At 35.8% G+C, this 18947-nt stretch overlaps 1 protein-coding gene across 1 annotated transcript in view; it reads left to right on the plus strand.

Annotated features, from left to right (window-relative positions):
* Positions 1-18947, plus strand: part of TOPAZ1 (testis and ovary specific TOPAZ 1) — a 67800-nt gene that overhangs the window by 30404 nt on the left and 18449 nt on the right. The window contains exons 9-14 of the mRNA XM_007129321.3: positions 766-829; positions 8187-8338; positions 8543-8635; positions 10428-10543; positions 17060-17126; positions 18184-18358. Coding sequence (XP_007129383.2) covers positions 766-829; positions 8187-8338; positions 8543-8635; positions 10428-10543; positions 17060-17126; positions 18184-18358 — 667 coding nt within the window. The remainder of the gene's footprint in view (positions 1-765; positions 830-8186; positions 8339-8542; positions 8636-10427; positions 10544-17059; positions 17127-18183; positions 18359-18947) is intronic.

Raw genomic sequence — 18947 nt, forward strand, 5'->3', positions numbered from 1 at the left:
TGCTTTCCTTTGCTGTGCAAAAGCTTTTAAGTTTCATTAGGTCCTGTTTGTTTATTTTTGTTTTTATTTCCATTTCTCTAGGAGGTGGGTCAAACTTTTCACCCTTTTAAAAGTGTCTTTGGTAAACAAAATTATTAATCTTTATATAGTCCAATCGTATCCATTTTTTTTCCCTTTTATGGTGTTGACTTTTTACATGCTGTTCAAGAAAGCTTTGCCAAGGTCATGAAGATGTTCTTTTATGTTTTTCCTTTAAAAGTTTTCTTGTCTGATATTTATATTTAGAACTCTAAGCCATCTAGAATTAATTTTTGTTTAGGATGTGAGAAGGTCTAGATACATATTTTTTCCCATGTGTATTTCCAGGTGACCCAAAGCCATCCTTTCCCCCACTGCACTGCAGTATCACCGTGTCATAAATCAGCTGATTGTGTATGAGTGGATCTGTTTATAGGATCTCCGTTCTAATCCATTGGTCCATGTGTTTCTCCTTATACCAGTAAAAGATGTCCTCCCTTCGCCAGTTGATTGCTAATCTTGACTCCGTTTCCTAGACTGTTTCTTTGACAGAGATTCTCTGAATAAGATTTTTGTAATGAATTCAGTGTACATTTCAAATCTTAGTTAACCTAACATCAGCTTCTTTATTCCATTGCTTTCAATTGACTTAAAAAAATTGGAATAAGCAAAAAGATAGGACTGAAAATTTGTTTAGATTTTACGAAATGTAAAAAGGTAATTTTACATTTTTCGTGACTTTTATAGGTTTGTATGGATGTGTTTAAGAAATACATAAGTGTCAACGAGCTTTGTTTGCTACAACGTGCAGGTATGAGACAATGGAATGATTACTATGAATTTATTAATAAGAGAGTTTCAAACAATGTGCTATTGTCTTAATAGTTTGAAAGTAAATTCAGTACTTTTGAGTACGAAAACTGAATGCCTTAGAGTAGCTCTCTTGGTCTTAGAAAGGATTAATAATAAGTGTGGCATTTTGGTTAATAAAAAAATTATAATCCACCTAATACTGTAATTCCCTCACATACTGATATTTTCATGACATAGAAATTTTATTTACAGTTTAATTGGCTTAATTGCTTAATTGTTTAATTGGCTTAAAATCTTTCTGAAGGGATCTTTCAGAAACTGTATCTTCCTTACTTATTATCCCTTTCCTTTTTACACTATCCCTTGTAGCCAGTGCACTGTCCATCGTTCTGTGCAGTTCCCTAAATAGGGCATGCTGTGTTATAATAGAGAGGGCACTGCTGTCTCTACCCAGCATCCCTTTCTTTTATCCCACTTCCCCATAGCAAAGACCAAAGCTTACTCATAGGAAACAGGATAATCTCCTCTATTAGGCCCTTATCTGACTCTGTAGCCTCATCCCATTCCCTGCTCCCATCTCCCCCTACTACATTGTGAGCCCCAAGAGGAAGGGACCAAGCTTTACATTTGTCACCCTGACACAGCCACCAAAACCACATAGTATGATAGTAACAGAGCACCATATTCATCTGCTTAAAATCTCATCTAGCTAAAAACAAAATCTCTGACAAGTTTGTTTTGCTGGTGATATCATCTCCTCTAAGGATTAGAGGAAGCATATGAGGGAACTGGTAGTCTGGACTTAATCCAGCTGTAGCAAGGAGGAAGTAGTTAAGGTAGAAGTAATAGGAGCCTATATAGGGAATATACCTGTCACCTGACAGGTTGTGATAACCAAGGAGGAGAAGCTACATATGGTTAGATATGGATGAACATTTATATTCCAGAAATAATTCCATAACATATATGGAAGAAAAGAGGATGACATGGGAAAAATGCAAAACTCCCCAAAACATAATTCCGGTTGTGTGAATATCCAGTATGGGAAAAGGAAAAATACATGTTTATTCAGTTATAAAACAATAAATACAGACAACAAAAATAAAAACCTATAGTGAAGAATAAGTGCAGGAAGTTGGCAAAAACCTATATAAATTACGTTTGATGTGAAAGTAGAAAGTTAGATCAGCGGAACAGATAGATAGCTTAGAATAAACTTGATATTATGTATGAAGAGGTTTACTGTTTAGAAAGACCATAGGGTTTGGGAAGGAAGGCTCATTTTATGAATGATGTTAGGAAAACTGGATAGCAACTTAGAAAGAGAAACTCTGAATATCACTGCTATAAAGTATAGATCTAACTGCTCAGGCTCTACAGAGAGGCCTCAGGGACCACCTAGTTCACAAGGGGAGGTACTGAGAGGGTAGGACTCCCCATTACCCTGTTTAACCATAAGTTCATTTTTATCTGTTTTATATTTGAATTTCCACATAAAATTCTTTTTCCAAAAGTTGTTTGACTAAAATCATGGTGAAAAACTACTACAGCTTAGCATACCCCAAAATGAATAATTGTAGTATGTTGGTAATTCAGTAAAAAGAATTAACATTTTCAATCAGATTTTTTTGAAAGTTGATAATTTCTGTGGTTTAGAGTAATCAAAGGAAGCACAAAAGATAAAAATTTGTTTATATAAATGTAAACTGAAAAAAGCTATTAGCTTCAAATATTTTAAAATATATGTATTCTGAGCTCCAGAGTTACCACATTATTGGATTCAAATGCCCACTTTTCAATCAAAAAGTCATATGACATACAAAGAAATGAACAAAATATGGCCTATTCAAAGGAAAAAATAAATCAACAGAAATTATCCTTGTAAAAGACCTGATGGCAGATAAATCAGACAATGATTTTAAAACATCTGTCTTAAAGGTGCTTGAAGAACTAAGGAAGATATGGGGAAAGTCAAGAAAATAATGTGTGAACAAAATGGAAATATCAGAGAGATAGGAAACCTAAAAAGAAACCAGAAAAGTTCTGGAGTTGAAAAATACAATAACTGAATTGAAAAATTCACTAGAGGGATTCAAAGGCAGATTTGAGCAGGCAAAAGAATCAGAGAACTTGAAGATAGGAGAGTGGAAATTATCAGGTCTGAGGAACAGAAAGAAAAAAGTTTGAAGAAAAGTGAATACAGCCTGAGGAACACCATGAAACAGAACACTGTGGAAGTCTCAGAAGGAGAAGAGAAAGAGAAAGGGGTAGAGAGAATATTTGAGCAAATAATGGCTGAAAACTTCCCAAATTTGATGAAAGTTGTAAATATAAATATCCAAGAAGCTCAGCAAACTCTAAGATGAACTCAAAGAGACACACACCAAGACACGTTTTAATCAAACTTTCAAAAGCCAGAGGCAAAGAGAGGATCTTGAAAGCAGCAAGAGAGAAGCAAATTATCACATACAAGGGATCCTCAATAAGATTATAAGCAGACTTCTCATCAGAAACTTTGGAGGCCAGAAGGCAGTAGGCCAATATATTCAAAGTGCTAAAAGAAAATATCTGTCAACTGAGAATCCTATATCTAGCAAAAGTGTCCTTCAGAATTGAGGGATAAATTATTGGTATGACATTCCCAGATAAACAAAAGCTGAGAGAGTTTGTTTCCTTTAGACCTGCCCTTCAAAAGATGCTCAAAGGAGGCCTGCAAAGTGAAATGAAAGGGCATGAGACAGTAACTTGAGGTCATATGGAGAAATAAGGATCTCAATAAAAGTAAATACATGGGTAGTTATAAAAGCTAGTATTATTGTAACAATGGTTTGTACTGTACTTTCTGTTTTTTACATGATTTAAGAAACTAATACCTTTAAAGAAAAGTATATTATTAGTGTAAAAACTAGTATTATTATAAATTTGATTGGTAACTCCAAATCCTCTTTTCCATATTATTTGAGACTGATGCATTTGAAAGAACTGTTAGTTAATGTTTTCAGGCACACAGTATATGAAAATGTAATTTGTGACCTTAGCAACTGAAAGGGGTGGGGATGAAGCTCTAAAGAAGCAGAGTTTCTTTTTTTTTTTTTTTTTTTTTCCTGGTTAGCGGGCCTCTCACTCACCGTTGTGGCCTCTCCCGTTGCGGAGCACAGGCTCCGGACGCGCAGGCTCAGCGGCCATGGCTCACGGGCTTAGCCGCTCCGCGGCATGTGGGATCTTCCCGGACCGGGGCACGAACCCGTGTCCCCTGCATCGGCAGGTGGACTCTCAACCACTGTGCCACCAGGGAAGCCCAGAAGCAGAGTTTCTGTATATTATTGAAGTTAAGCTGCTATAAATCCCATGGTAACCTCAATAGTTATAGAATATGCACAAAAGGAAATGAAAAATGATTTAAAACTCTCACTCAAAAAATCAGCTAGGGCTTCCCTGGTGGCGCAGTGGTTGAGAGTCCGCCTGCCGATGCAGGGGACACGGGTCGCTGAGCCTGCGCGTCTGGAGCCTGTGCTCCGCAACGGGAGAGGCCGCAGCAGTGAGCGGCCCACGTACTGCAAAAAAAAAAAAAAAAAAAAAAAAAAAATCAGCTAAACACAAAAGAAGAGAGTAATGCAGGAAATGAGGGACAAAAAAGCTATGAGACATACAGAAAACAAATAGCAGAATCAGAAGTAAGTCCTTCATTATCAGTAATTACTTTTAAAGTAAATGGATTAAGTTTTCCATTCAAAAGACACAGATTGGCAGAATGAATAAAAACACATTATCCAATTATATGCTGTCTACAAAATGTTCAATTTAGAGCCAAAGACAAATAGATTGAAAGTGAAAGGATGGAAAAAATATTCTATACAAATAGTAACCAGAAGAGAGCAGGAGTGGCTATACTAATATTAGACAGAATAGACTTTAAATCAAAAAAGGTTACAAGAGACAAAGAAGGATATTATATACAGTAATGAAAGGTTCAGTACAGCAGCAGTATAAACATTTATACCTAATGACAGATGATCAAAATACATAAAGCAAAAAACTTACAGAATTAATGAGAGCAATAGACAGTTCTACAATAATAGTTGGAGACTTCAATACCCCACTCACAATAATGGATAGAACAACCAGACAGAAGATAAGTAAAGAAATAGAGGACTCAACACAATATACCCACTAGATCTAACAGACACATACCGAACACTTTACCCAACAACAATAGTATACATATTCTTCTCAAGAGCACATGGGGCACCTTCCCAATAGACCATGTGTTTGGCCACAAATTAAGTCTCAACAGATTTTAAAAGATAGATATTATACAAAGTATCTCCTCTGATCACAACAGGATGGAATTAGAAACCAGTAACAGAAGAAAACTGGAAAATTAACAAAATTGTGGAAATCGAACATACTTTTAAACAACCAAGGGATCACAGACGATATCACAAGGGAAATCAGAAAATACTTAGAGACAAATGAAAATGAAACACAACATTCCAAAACTTATGAGATGGAGTGAAAATGGTACTTAAGAGGGAAATTTATAGCTATTGTATAAATGTTTATGTTAAAAAACAAGAAAGATCTCAAATCAACAACCTAACTTTACAACTTAAGAAACTAGAGAAAAAAACAAACTAAACCTAAAGCTAGTAGAAGGAAGGAAATGATAAGAATCAGAGCAGAGATAAATGAAATAGAGAACAATGAGAATAGAAAAACAATGAGAAGAAAATCAATAAAACTGAAAGCGGGTGTTTCAAAAAGACCAACAAAATTAAGAAATCTTTGGCTAGATGGACTAAGAAAAAAGGAGAGAAGATTGAAATTGCTAAAATTAAAAAAGTGGGGACAATAATATGATTCTACAGAAATAAAAATACTTAGAATACTGTGAATAATTGTGTGCCAAACAAATTGGATAACTTAGATGAAATGGACAAATTCCTAGAAAAACAAAATCTTCCAAGACTAAATTATGAAGAAATAGAAAATCTGAATAGATCTACAGCTAGTAAGGAGATTGAATCAGTAATCAAAAATGTTCTGACAAAGAAAAACCCTGCACTGAATGGTTTCACTGGTGTGTTCTACCACACATTTAAAGAACTAATATCAGTCCTCAAACTTTTCCCAAAAATTGAAGAGGGAACACTTGCTAACGCATTCTATGAGGCTGAGACTACCATTGCCCTAATACCAAAGCCAGATAAAGAAACTGCCGAAAAGGTCACTACAGATCGATACCCCTTATGAACATTGATACAGAAATCCTCAACAAAAACTAACAAACCAAATTCAGCAGTATATTGGAAGGATCGTAGACCATGACCAAGTGGAATTTATTCTTAGAATGCAAGGATAGTTCAACATACAAAAATCAATCAGAGTAATACACCACATTAACAGAATGAAGAGGAAAAACCACATGATCATCTCAATTGATTCAGAAAAAGCATTTGACAAAATTCAACACCTTTTCATGATAGAAACACTCAAAAGACTAGGAATAAAAGGAAACTACCTCAACATTAAAAAAGCCATATCTGGGCATTTCTATACACTGACATTGAACAATCTGAAAAGGAAATTACAAAAACAATTCCGTTTACAATAGCATAAAAAAGAATAAAATACTTATAAACTTAACCAAGGAAGTGATAGACTTGTACAATGAAATCTACAAAACATTGCTGAAAGAAATTAAAGATAAATCAATGGAAACACATCCCATGTTCACAGATTGGAAAACTTAGTATTGTTAAAATGTCATTACTTCCCAAGTGATCCCCAAGGAATCCTGAAATAATCTTGAAAAAGAAAAAACCTGAAAAAAAAAAAAAGAAAAAGCCTGGAGGACTCATACTTCCTATCTTGAAAACTTACTACAGAGCTATAGTAATCAAAACAGTGTGGTACTGGTATAAAGACAGACATATAAACCAATGGACTAGAATAGAGATCCCGGATATAAAGCCTCACATATATGGTCAAATGATTTTTGAGAAGGATGGCAAGATCATTCACTAGTGAAAGGATAGTTTTTTAGTGCTGGGAAAACTAAATATCCACAAGCAAAAGAATAAAATTGGACCCTTATCTAACACTATATACAAAAATTAGTTCAAAATTGATTAAAGACCTTAATGTAAGACCTACAACAATAAAACTCTGAAAAGAAAGCATAAGGACAAAAGCATCACACATTGGATTTGGCAGTGATTTCTTGGATATGACACCAAAGACAATAGCAACAAAGAAAAAATAGACAAATTGAACTTCATGAAAAATATAAAATTTTGTTCATTAAGAGACAATATCAGCAAGATAAAACAGCGGCCCACAGAATGGGAGAAAGTATTTGTAAATCATATATCTGATAAAGGATTGGTATCCAGAATATACAGAGAACCCCTAAAACTCAACAACAAAACCTGATTCAAAAATAGGCAAGGTATTTGAAAAGACATTTCTCCAAAGATACACAAATGGCCAATAAGCATGTGAAAAGATACTCAGTATCACCAATCCTAAGGGAAATGCAAATCAAAACTACATTGAGATACCACCTTACACCCATTAGGATTACTGCTATTGAAAAAAACAGAAAACAACAAGTGTTAGTGAGGGTATGGAGAAATTGGAACCCTTGTACCCTATCGGCAGGAATGTGAAATAGTACAGACACTGTGGAAAAACAGTATGACAGTTCCTCAAAAAATTAAAAATAGAGTTACTATATGGCCCAGCAATTCTTCTCTTGATGTATACACAAAAGAATTGACAGCAGGGTCTCAAAAGATATTTGTACACCCATGTTTATAGCAGCATTATTCACAGTAAAATGTGAAGCAACCCAAGTGTCCGTTAAGAAACTACTTTCTCAAAGGAAATTAAGAAGTGTTATAATTTTTGGTAGAATGTTTTTATCATAACTTGGAGTAAAAATATCCCCAGGGTCAACATGTTGATGGGGGTTAAAACAGCAAGAAGGGGGTATATGTCAAAATAGTCTGCATCCACCCCTAAACAGGCCACTGCCTGAAATCTCCATGGGAGTGTGGCTCCTTAGGAGTTCGTATTTAGACCATTATGTATGAGGCAGTTTGGCCCTATTTTTTGTGGATAACACGTGAGTTAGCTCCCAATCTAGTGCCTAACATCCTGGTTAACATGTTATTGCCATTAACTTTTGCTTTAATTTATTTTCATCATGTATTTCTGATACTGGAAGTGTACCTTTTAAGAAAATGAATTTATACTACTTGATCTTTAAATATGGAAAGATTGTCTAATTTAGGAAAGATGAATGTCTTAAAAGCAGCAACTAACTTTAATATATACTTCTTCCTTTTTAGTAAACATGTTTATGGCGTACTACAGAAAGTTCCCTCCGGGTATACACTTTGATCTACAAGTGCTAAATAACCTTCTCAATTCTCTACTCAAACATTGTTTACTGAAAGAAGTATTTCAGGTCATGAGCCTCAGCATAATGGTTAAAATGCTGGTAAGTAACTGAAAATATATTTTTCTAATATTTTAAATTAATTTATCTGTTATATTTCTTGTTTGTATAATTGAGCAGTTACATTTCTGTTTGTTGAATACTTCGTAGAGAACACTTTTTTTTTCCAGCATAAACGAATTTGAGAAACTTAAGGTGTACTGAAAGGAGACATGAAAATGAGTGTAATTTTTTTGTTTTATCCAGCCTGCTCTGAAAATATTACTAAAAACATTTGAGTGTGTGGCAACTATGAAATTAAGGAATGCTGTACCTGCTTTAATTGATATCTTTTACAAGGTATGATTTCATTTTATCCCTTTTATTCTCTAATACTGAATAACCAAGAAAATAATGATTTCTGCTTACGCTCTTAAATTGCTTTTTACTCACATTCTTAATGCCAAAGAATTCTGTTTTCAGAAATGTTCTTTTTCTCCCAAAATAGGGTTTATAAACAGACTCCAGTGACTGACAGGGCTTCCCCTTAATTAAATAGTTCTTAGTACTTGAGGTGACTTCTTTCAGATTCGTGAACTGTCCTCATCTCTACTTCTTAAGGATGATTAAAGAAAGTTTTCTTTTTCAAAAAGATTTGAGGGCTTCCCTGGTGGCGCAGTGGTTGAGAGTCCGCCTGCCAATGCAGGGAACACGGGTTCGTGCCCCGGTCCGGGAAGATCCCACATGCCGAACACGGGTTCGTGCCCTGGTCCGGGAAGATCCCACATGCCGCGGAGCGGCTGGGCCCGTGAGCCATGGCCGCTGAGCCTGCGTGTCCGGAGCCTGTGCTCTGCAACGGGAGGGGCCACAACAGTGAGAGGCCACAACAGTGAGAGGCCCACGTACAGCAAAAAAAAAAAAAAAAAAAAAAAAAGAATTACTCAAACTTCCAGTTACATAACAAATGAGTCACAGGGATGAAATGTACGGGGCATGGGGAATATAATCATTAATAATGTAGTATCTTTGTATGGTGACAGATAGTAACTAGACTTATGGTTATCATTTTGTAATGTACAGAAATATCAAATCACCATGTTGTGCACCAGTAACTAACGTAGTGTTGTAGGTTAATTATACTTCAGAAAACAAACTCATAGAAAAAGAGATCAGATTTGTGGTTACCAGAGGCCGGTGTGGCGGGGGGGATTGGGAATTGGATGAAGGTGGTCAAAACGTACAAACTTCCAGTTATCAGATAAATGAGAACTAGGGATGTATTATACAACATGAAGAATAGAATGAACACGGCTGTGTGTTCTATATGAAAGTTGTTAAGAGGGTGAATCCTGAGAGCTCTCATCACAAGCAAAAAATTTTTTTTCTTTTATTTTGTATGTATATGAGATGATGGATGTTCACTCAAATTACTGTAATCTTTTCGTGATGTGTGTAAGTCATTATTATGCTGTACACCTTAAACTTATACAGTGCTGCATGTCAGTTATATCTCAACAATAGCTAAATTTTTTTTTTTATGGCCTCTCCCGTTGCGGAGCACAGGCTCCGGACGCACAGGCTCAGCAGCCACGGCTCACGGGCCTAGCAGCTCTGCGGCATGTGGGATCTTCCCGGACCGGGGCACGAACCCGTGTCCCCTGCATCGGCAGGTGGACTCTCAACCACTGCACCACCAGGGAAGCCCGATAGCTAAATTTAAAATTAAAAAAATAAAAAGAAATTACTGCTCACTTGTAGTCATTGTAGAAAACCTCAGTTTAATACCTCTCAGGAATTTTATCATCAGGGATACAGTACAACCACCAGTGCTATACTTACTAAAAGACAGAGTGAGTACCAAATGAGGTACAGCTGATAAAGTGGTTGAGCTAACTTGGAGAACAGGAAGAATATTCAAGTTTGCATTCAAAAGTATTATTTTCATTTTTGCTTTAAATTCTTGATGTAAGCAGTCTTATTGTGGTTCTCAAATAGTTGAAGAAAAATATGCTTCAAAGTTTTAAAATGAAGTTTAATTCTGTTTGTCTCCATGTTTCACTTCTTCCATCAGTCTCTTAGTTTTTTCCACACACATTGGTTTTGACTCTTTCATATTTTTATGAGAATGACGACTTTTTTCCCTCTTCTACAGCTTGTTGAAGCTGGGATGGTACTTGACCCAGAACACTTTAACTATATTATTAAGCTTTTATACCAAGTACAGGCTTCCAAGCAAGAAATAACTGCAGTTCTGGAAATGAAATCCAGGTAAGAAGAATCATTATAATTAGGACTAAAATATATGTATTTTGGTGGGGACTTTAAAAGGATGAAGGCAAAGCACTTATTATTGTTCATATGCTCACCGTAAGCCCTTCTCCTTCTTTTGGCTATGGCCTAGTCACATTGTCATCAGATGCTTCTAGCTGACCCTCCCGGCCAGCCTCACCAGATCTTTTTCAATACCTGATTTCATCTCAGTACCTGGCAGATCAAATGTAAAGTCTCCCTTGCTCTGTTTCACAACCTACTTGATTCTACTTAATGTACTCTCTTATGTGTATACAAATTACTTTAATTCTTTTTTCTCTTTCACTTCTTGCCACATTAACTAAATGAAATATTTTAATGTCTCTCCTTCATTCTTTTTATTGATTGATTGATTGATTGATTGATGGCTGCGTTGGGTCTTTGTTGCTGTGCACGGGCTTTCCCTAGTTGCAGTGAGCGGGGGCAACTCTTCGTTGTGGTGTGCAGGCTTCTCATTGCGGTGGCTTCTCTTGTTACAGAGCATGGGCTCAGGTGCCCGGGCTTCAGGAATTGTGGCTCGCGGGCTATGGAGTGCAGGCTCAGTAGTTGTGGCGCACGGGCTTAGTTGCTCCACAGCCTGTGGGATCTTCCCAGACAAAGGCTCAAACCCATGTCCCCTGCATTGGCAGGTGGATTCTTAACCACTGAGCCACCAGGGAAGCCCTCTCCTTCATTCTTTCTCTCACTTGTTCACTTTCTCTACTCAGTTGATGGGCCTCCAAAGGCCTTAAAAAAAACAAAACAAAAACCCTGTGCTAATTGTAAGAGTAGTAGCATAATATACCTGTATTGAGAAAAAGGAAAGCCATGACTTCTATAAAAATTTTTACTACGCTGTCACATACATAGAGAAAGTATTCAAATTTTAAGTATTTAAATGAACTATAGCTTTTTAACAAAATCAGATTTGATAAAGTGCAAATGATATCAACCACCGAAGTCCTTGAGAGTGCCCCGAAAGCTCCTTCAGAGGAGCTTCCACAGTTGTTTTTATCTCATTTCTCATTATCCTCTAGTACAGAGGTTTCCAAACTTTCTTGGTTCACAGTGTCCAGAGGCCAAAATAAATACATTAACAGTACCTTTTATTAAGTAGTTAAATCCAAACAAGTTAATAGCAGTTTGACAGTGTCAGACAGATGTCGCTTGAAAATTTAAAATAACCTGAGGAGCCCCTGTGAATTTGCTCTAGTGCTCTGGATGCCATGGTGCAGTTAGGGAATTTCAGCTCTAATTACACTACTTCCCTTCAAACACCAGCATTTAAGGTACATTTGAGTTCTTCAGGTTCTATGATTTTTTAAAATTCCTTTAACTAGTGATAGTTAATAATATTTATGTTGCGTATGAAAATTATGACAATTTATTTGGTAACCCTAATTTTGAAAATTGTATCCTTATGCACTCTGCCCCTTCCTGTGTGCTTGCTTCAAAACAGTTATCTTGTATTTTTTAGGAGGTATTAACATTGGTGACCTATTTATTACTGAAGGAGAAAATTAAAAAATAACTCTGGGTAGCTAAGAGGTGTAGATCATGGTTGGGGATATGGACCCAGCCCCAAGGCAGAAGCAAAAAGAAATTTAGTATCTATTATTTTATATTTGAATTTATATTTCCTGATGTTCTTTGAAATAATTACCCGTTTCTATACAAGGGAAATGAATTTTAATGGACATTCTTATTTTGATTTTGATTATAATTTTTAGTTAGCTGTAGTTCATTTGAAAGGCTTTCACTTTCAGTGGATAAGGCTACTACAAAGAATTCTGACATTAATATTCAGGACATCTGTGAAAATTTAGGTGTGTATATAATCTAGGAAATTTGTTAACATACATTTAATGACTTTAAAAATTGTATTTTGAAATAATCTTAGGTTTACAGAAATGTTGCAAAAATTAGTGTGGCGAATTCCCATGTTCCCCTCATTTAGCTTCCTTTCATGTTAACATCCTACATAATAATAGTGCCATTATCAAAACTAGGAAATTAATTTTGGTGTAAATCCATTAACTCACTACAGACTATATTGCACTGTAGTAGGATGCACATGTTTCAGTATATCTTACTACTGGTTAAGTTAACCTTTATCACTTAGTTAAAAAGATTATCTGCCAAGTTTCTACACTGTAAAGTTACTCTTTGTCCTATTGTAATGAATAAATATCTTGGGGAAGAGACTTTAGCGTTATGTATTATGCTGTTTCTCCTCAAAACTTCATACATTAATTTTAGTATTCTTCAGTGGCTCTTTACTACAGGTTACTACTGTGGTATTTACCCAATGGTGATTTTGTATTTTCCCATTTTTTTTCTACATTAAAAAAAATTTTATTTATTTATTTATTTATTTATTTGGCTGCCCTGGGCCTTAGTTGCGGCACACAGGATCTTTAGTTGCGGCATGCAGGATCTAGTTCCCTGACCAGGGATCGAACCCGGGCCCCCTGCATTGGGAGCGCTGAGTCTTAGCCACTGGACCACCAAGAAAGTCCCTTTTCTACATTTATTTATTTATTTTTAAATAGCATGCTTCCTTTTTTTAAAAAAAAATAGCTGTTATTGCTGGGTTTTTAAAAAAATATTTATTTATTTATTTGGTCACACCAGGTCTTAGTTGTGGCAGGTGGGCTCCTTAGTTGCATCTCACCAGCTCCTTAGTTGTGGCATGCGAACTCTTAGTTGCAGCATGCGTGTGGAATCTAGTTCCCTGACCAGAGGTCGAACCCAGGCCCCCTGCATTGGGAGTGTGGAGTCTTAACCACTGCACCACCAGGGAAGTCCCTCCCTTTTCTACATTTATTAATTGGAATTTTTCAGTAACGAAGAGCTGTCCCTTCTCCATTTATTTACTTATTCAAAATTTATGTCAGTGTGAGCTCATGGCTATTTATTTTATTCTATGGGTTATTTATAATCTAATAATATAGTTATTTATTTTGTTGCTCAAATTGTTCCAAATTTGACCTTTGGGAATTCCTTCAGGTTTGTTCCTACATCCTTTCATCATTTTTTTTTCATTTTTCTACCACTTTCTTGTTATTTGAAGCCACAAAGTTAAGTCTCATCTTCTCTTTTCCCTGCTCCAACATTGGCAGCAACCATTTCTCCAAGGAGCTCTGGTTCCTTTTATTAGAGAATGGTATTTCAAAACCAAGACCTGGGGCTTCACTGGTGGCACAGTGGTTGAGAGCCCGCCTGCTGATGCAGGGGACACGGGTTCGTGCCCCGGTCCGGGAGGATCCTGCACGCTGCGGAGCGGCTGGGCCCGTGAGCCATGGCCGCTGAGCCTGCGTGTCCGGAGCCTGTGCTCCGCAACGGGAGAGGCCACAATGGTGAGAGGCCCGTGTACTGCAAAAAAAAAAAAAAAAAAAAAAAAAACCAAAACAACAACAACAAAAAAACCAAGACCTGAATGTGTTCATTGCTGCTAGATGCTAGAGTATCATTGCAGCCAGGTCTTCTCAGTGGGCAGGGCTAGGAAATATATGTATGTATACACAACATACATACACACACAAAATATATATATATTTATTTCTCTATTTTTGTGTGTATTACAAAAAACATGAGTGCATACTGATAGCTTGATTCTAATCCAGCACTACAGGTTCATCTTAGCCTTCCCTTTTTCATATTTATAAATTCTTTCTCCAACAGTGAGAAACCTGACTCTCATTTTCTACAATATATTTGCTCATTTATTCAGTCTTACGATCCACAAAAAGTAGTTTCAGAACTGCTAACCCATACCTCTGTGGGAAAAAAATTTAGTACATTTTTTGTATAAGGTTATTATAGTATTCAGCCAAAATATTGCTTCCTAAGTTACTTTGTTTAGTTCTTTTTTTTCCCCTATGCCCATTCAATGTGGTTATTCATTTGTAGACCATTTAGTTTTATTTATTACTGTTTGTATTATATTTTCAGTTATCCCACATCCTAGTTGGTTTGAATTATTTAGGGACGTATGTGAAAAATTGCTGTCTGTTCTAACAGTCAATGCTGTACTAAAAAGATGCAATGAGAAATGTTGCTCCGGCTTACTCCTGCTCCACCGTTTCCATTTCGTCCTTCTCTCTACCCCTTTTCTACCTACATACTGGAGGTAACCAGTCTTTCAGTTTCTGGTGTTATACTCTTATAATGAGCAGATGTGTATGTATTTTCTTATATCTACTTCTTTATTACATATAGTGTAGAAAATAATGAATACTCTTTTTTTAAATTTGCTTTTTTTCACTCAGACAGTATATCCTGGAAATCAATCTAAACCAGTCCATAGAGAAATTCGTCATCTTTTAAACAATGCAAAGTACTCCATTTTATGGATATACTTTAGGTTATTCAATCAGTGATGGGTATTTAAGTTGTCCCCAATATTTTGCAATTTAAAACAATGCTACTGCTCTTGGATTGGAAGAATTAATATTGTTAAAATGACCATCCTACCCAGAGCAATCTACAGATTTAATGGTATCCGTATCAAATACCCATGACATTTTTCACAGAACTAGAACAAATAATCCTAAAATTTATATAGAATCGCAAAAGACCCAGAATTCCCAAAGCAATCCAGAGGAAAAAGAACGAAGCTGGAGGCAGAGCCCTCCCACACTTCAGACAATACTACAAAGCCACAGTAATCAAAACTATTTGGTACTGACACAAAAACAGACATGTTGATCAATGGAACAGAATAGAGAGCCCAGAAATAAACCCACACACAGTTAATCAGTTAATTTTCAACAAAGGCGGCAAGAATAGTCAATGGAGAAAAGACAGTCATTTCAACAAGTGGTGCTGGGAAAGCTGGACAACTTCATGTATTTAAATCAGTAAAGTTAGAATATTACCTCACACCATATACAAAAATAAACTCAAAATGGTTTAAAGACCTAGGTATAATGACACCATAAAAATCCTAGAAGAGAACATAGGCAAAACATTTTCTGACATGAAACATAGCAATATTTTCTTAGATCAGTCTCCCCAGGCAAAAGAAATAAAAGCGAAAATAAACAAATGGGGCCTAATGAAACTTAAAAGCGTTTGTACAGCAAAGGAAGCCATAAACAAAACAAAAGACAACCTACAGACTGGGAGAAAATATTTGTAAACGATGCGACCAACAAGGGCTTAATTTCCAAAATATATAAACAGCTCATACAACTCAATATCAAAAAACCAAACAACCCAATCAAAAAATGGGCAGAAGACCTAAATAGACATTTCTCCGAAGGAGACATACAGTTGGCCAACCTGAAAAGATGCTCAACATTGCTAATTATTAGAGAAATGCAAATCAAAATTACAATGAGGTATCACCTCACACTGGTCAGAATGGCCATCATCAAAAAGTCTACAAATAATAAATGCTGGAGAGGGTGTGGAGAAAAGGGAACCTTCCTACACTGTTGGTAGGAATGTAAATTGGTACAGCCACTATGGTGAACAGTATGGAGATTCCTTAAAAAGCTGAAAAGAGTCGCCGTATGATCGAGCAATCCCATCCCTGGGCATATATCCAGAAAATACAAAAACTGTAATTCAAAAAGTTACATGCACCCCAGTGTTCATAGCAGCACCATTTACAATAGCCAAGACATGGAAGCAACCTAAATGACCATTGACAGATGAATGGATAAAAATTAGGGATTTGTCCTTCCTTTTTAATGCTCTGGAATAATTTATAAAGCATCAGGACTAATTACCAAAATTGACCCCATAGTTGGCTGTCACACTGTATTCTTAGTTTAATGGAACCCTCCTCTTTTCTCCTTTTCTTCTTCTCCTCTTCCCAGTTGCCAGTGTGCTTCTCCTTTCATTTTTGTCTTTTTTTCTTTCCCAGAAGCTAGCTAGCTATACATTTCACAGATTGCTTTCTTTAAGTCATACAAAACTTCTAAGTTCCTTCTGTGTGGTTTGTGTTCTAATATACCCAGACAGTTTTTTTCTTAGCATTTTCAAATTTAGTGTGGACTTTGTCTTCGTAATGGTAGTTCCTGATCAATGTTAGGTCCCTCTGGTAGTTTCCCTTTTTGGTTCTCCCCTACAAGTATTTTTGTTTGTTTGCTTCGTTTTGTTTTGGTCAGTGTTTGCTTGCCACAAATCCTTATGGACCAGTGAGAGTAAAGTGGGAGCAGTAGAGATCAAGTGCTGAGATTTAATTTTTTTTCTCTTTTTATTCACAATTATTTTAAAGTTTTGACATTCTCTGTCTTCAAGTTAGGATGAATGTATGATTTCATGTGGAATTTGCTTTTTCCTCCCTGTTGCCTGTGGTTTAGGAGGAAATAGTATAAGTTAGGTATCTGTGCAGTTGCCATTTTCTTCAGCGCTGAATAATTTTTATAGTATATTACTCTCTCTTTCTCCAGTCTCTTAGGTATAAATTATAGAACAAATGAATTAGGAGCAATATTGACTTTTTGGGTGATGAACATAATTAACCCTTCTTTATTGTTAAAGGTTACAGATGAGGCAGTTTATAAAGAACTGGAAGTGTGATTTAGAGTCAGCCTTGAATGAAATAGAGGTATGTTGCTTATCTCTTAAATAAATTTCTGGGATCTCCGAAAACCAATAACAACAAAGAAACTTTGGATAGTAACCCAGTTTTAGAAAAGTTTTACAATGCGTATGTTACACAGAGAAAAGAAGGAAAAGAAGTTTAATTTTTTGCAAGTTAATACTTTGAAATGCAAACTTAATTTCTAGAGTTGTGAACTGTTCTAAAAATAATTCTAGAAATAGGTCAGTTTAAAATTAACTTATGTTAAGCTGTAATAATCTATAGCTTAGCCTTTAATTCTTGTCACTAGGCAGATTCCCTCAATGCACAAATGATTTGGCTTTCTTGTCGAGATCCATAGGTGGCTGCGGTATGTGACATGACAGGGTAAAGCCAAGGTCATTGTACACTCTCCAAGCATTTAAAGTCTGAATAAGAAATAGAGGACTTTCAGGATGACTGTACTTTTAAATTTAAGATCATTTTTGTACTCATTCTAGGAATTGTTGATCTAGTCTAAATTAGAATTTATATCCTTGAAACAATTTTTTGTTGGCATGGGAAACTTTCTTAGTTTAGAATTGAAAATAATAGGAAGATAGTAAGTTTACTGAAATTTACTTTGTAGCGCCTTTTGTAGAAGAAATGTAATGCCCAAAATTATGTGTGGGCTGCAAATCATAAATGGCCAACTAACTGTAAAATACAATCTCTAAAAGTAATAAAATAGTGTATTGCTGTGGAAGTAGCTCAAATCATGCTACTAATATCTGTTTTCCTTAAATCTATCTCCACTGTGTAGTTCAGGTTTGGGGGTGACATCATTCAGTACATTAGGATCTAGATAATTATAACAAGTGTATGTTGACATCTGGAACTTATAGAGGCATTGCTATGGACAGAAAAGCAAATTGTACAGTAACATGTTACTGCTGTTGTAACGCTGTCAGTAAGTTTATAAGGTTTGCAGAGATTGTCTTATTAATTTCTGTATATCTAATGCCTGCATGTGCCTACCCCATAATACGTTTGCATAAATGACAACTTGCATTTTTTGTTTTGTTTTTAATAATTCTCATAGCATTATAAAGGAAAAGGTGACTGGACCAAATTGGGAAATTTATACATTAACATAAAACTGGGCTGTGAAAAATTTGCAGATTTCCAGAGATTTTGTGCTTGTATTACTGAAACATTAACAAAAGACTGTAAAGAAGAGAGACCAGGTGTTCCATTTTGTGAATTCGCTGAAACAGGTAATTGTCACTGTTTTCGTCTGAGTATTGTGTGTTAGGGTGATACAGTGTTCTTTATTATTGATTGATGGATTGACTGGTACAATGTTCATAACATATAAAGCTCTTAATAGTCTCCATGTTGGGGATAAGTTAACACTGCAGTTTTTAGATACTTTTCCTTCTTTTTGTAAATTTTTCCATCTATTTATTGTTAAATTAGATTATAATGATAAAAGGTCAATAGAATATCAGATGTTTCATGTTCTTATTTTTCTTTTCATTCAGCTTGGTAAAACTATTGCTAAGAAATTGTAGTGGAGCATCTGAATTTTTGAATCATTAAGTTTTTACTATCTTCACTATTGCCACGTCAACAAAATTCGTATATTTTTGAGACCTTTCTTTTTACATCAGCTCTTCACTGCTATATTCTCTGTCAGGGTCGGCAAACTCTGTAAAGGACCAGATTTTAGACCTTGCACGCACGGCATATAATCTGTGTCACACGGTTTTCTTTTCAAACAACCCTTTAAAAATAAAAACCATTCTTAGAAGCTCACAGGCTGTACAAAAACAGGCCGCAGGCCAGATTTGGCCCATGGGCTGT

The sequence above is a fragment of the Physeter macrocephalus genome, chromosome 18, assembly GCF_002837175.3.
Source record: "Physeter macrocephalus isolate SW-GA chromosome 18, ASM283717v5, whole genome shotgun sequence".
NCBI classification, from domain to species: Eukaryota; Metazoa; Chordata; class Mammalia; order Artiodactyla; family Physeteridae; genus Physeter; species Physeter macrocephalus.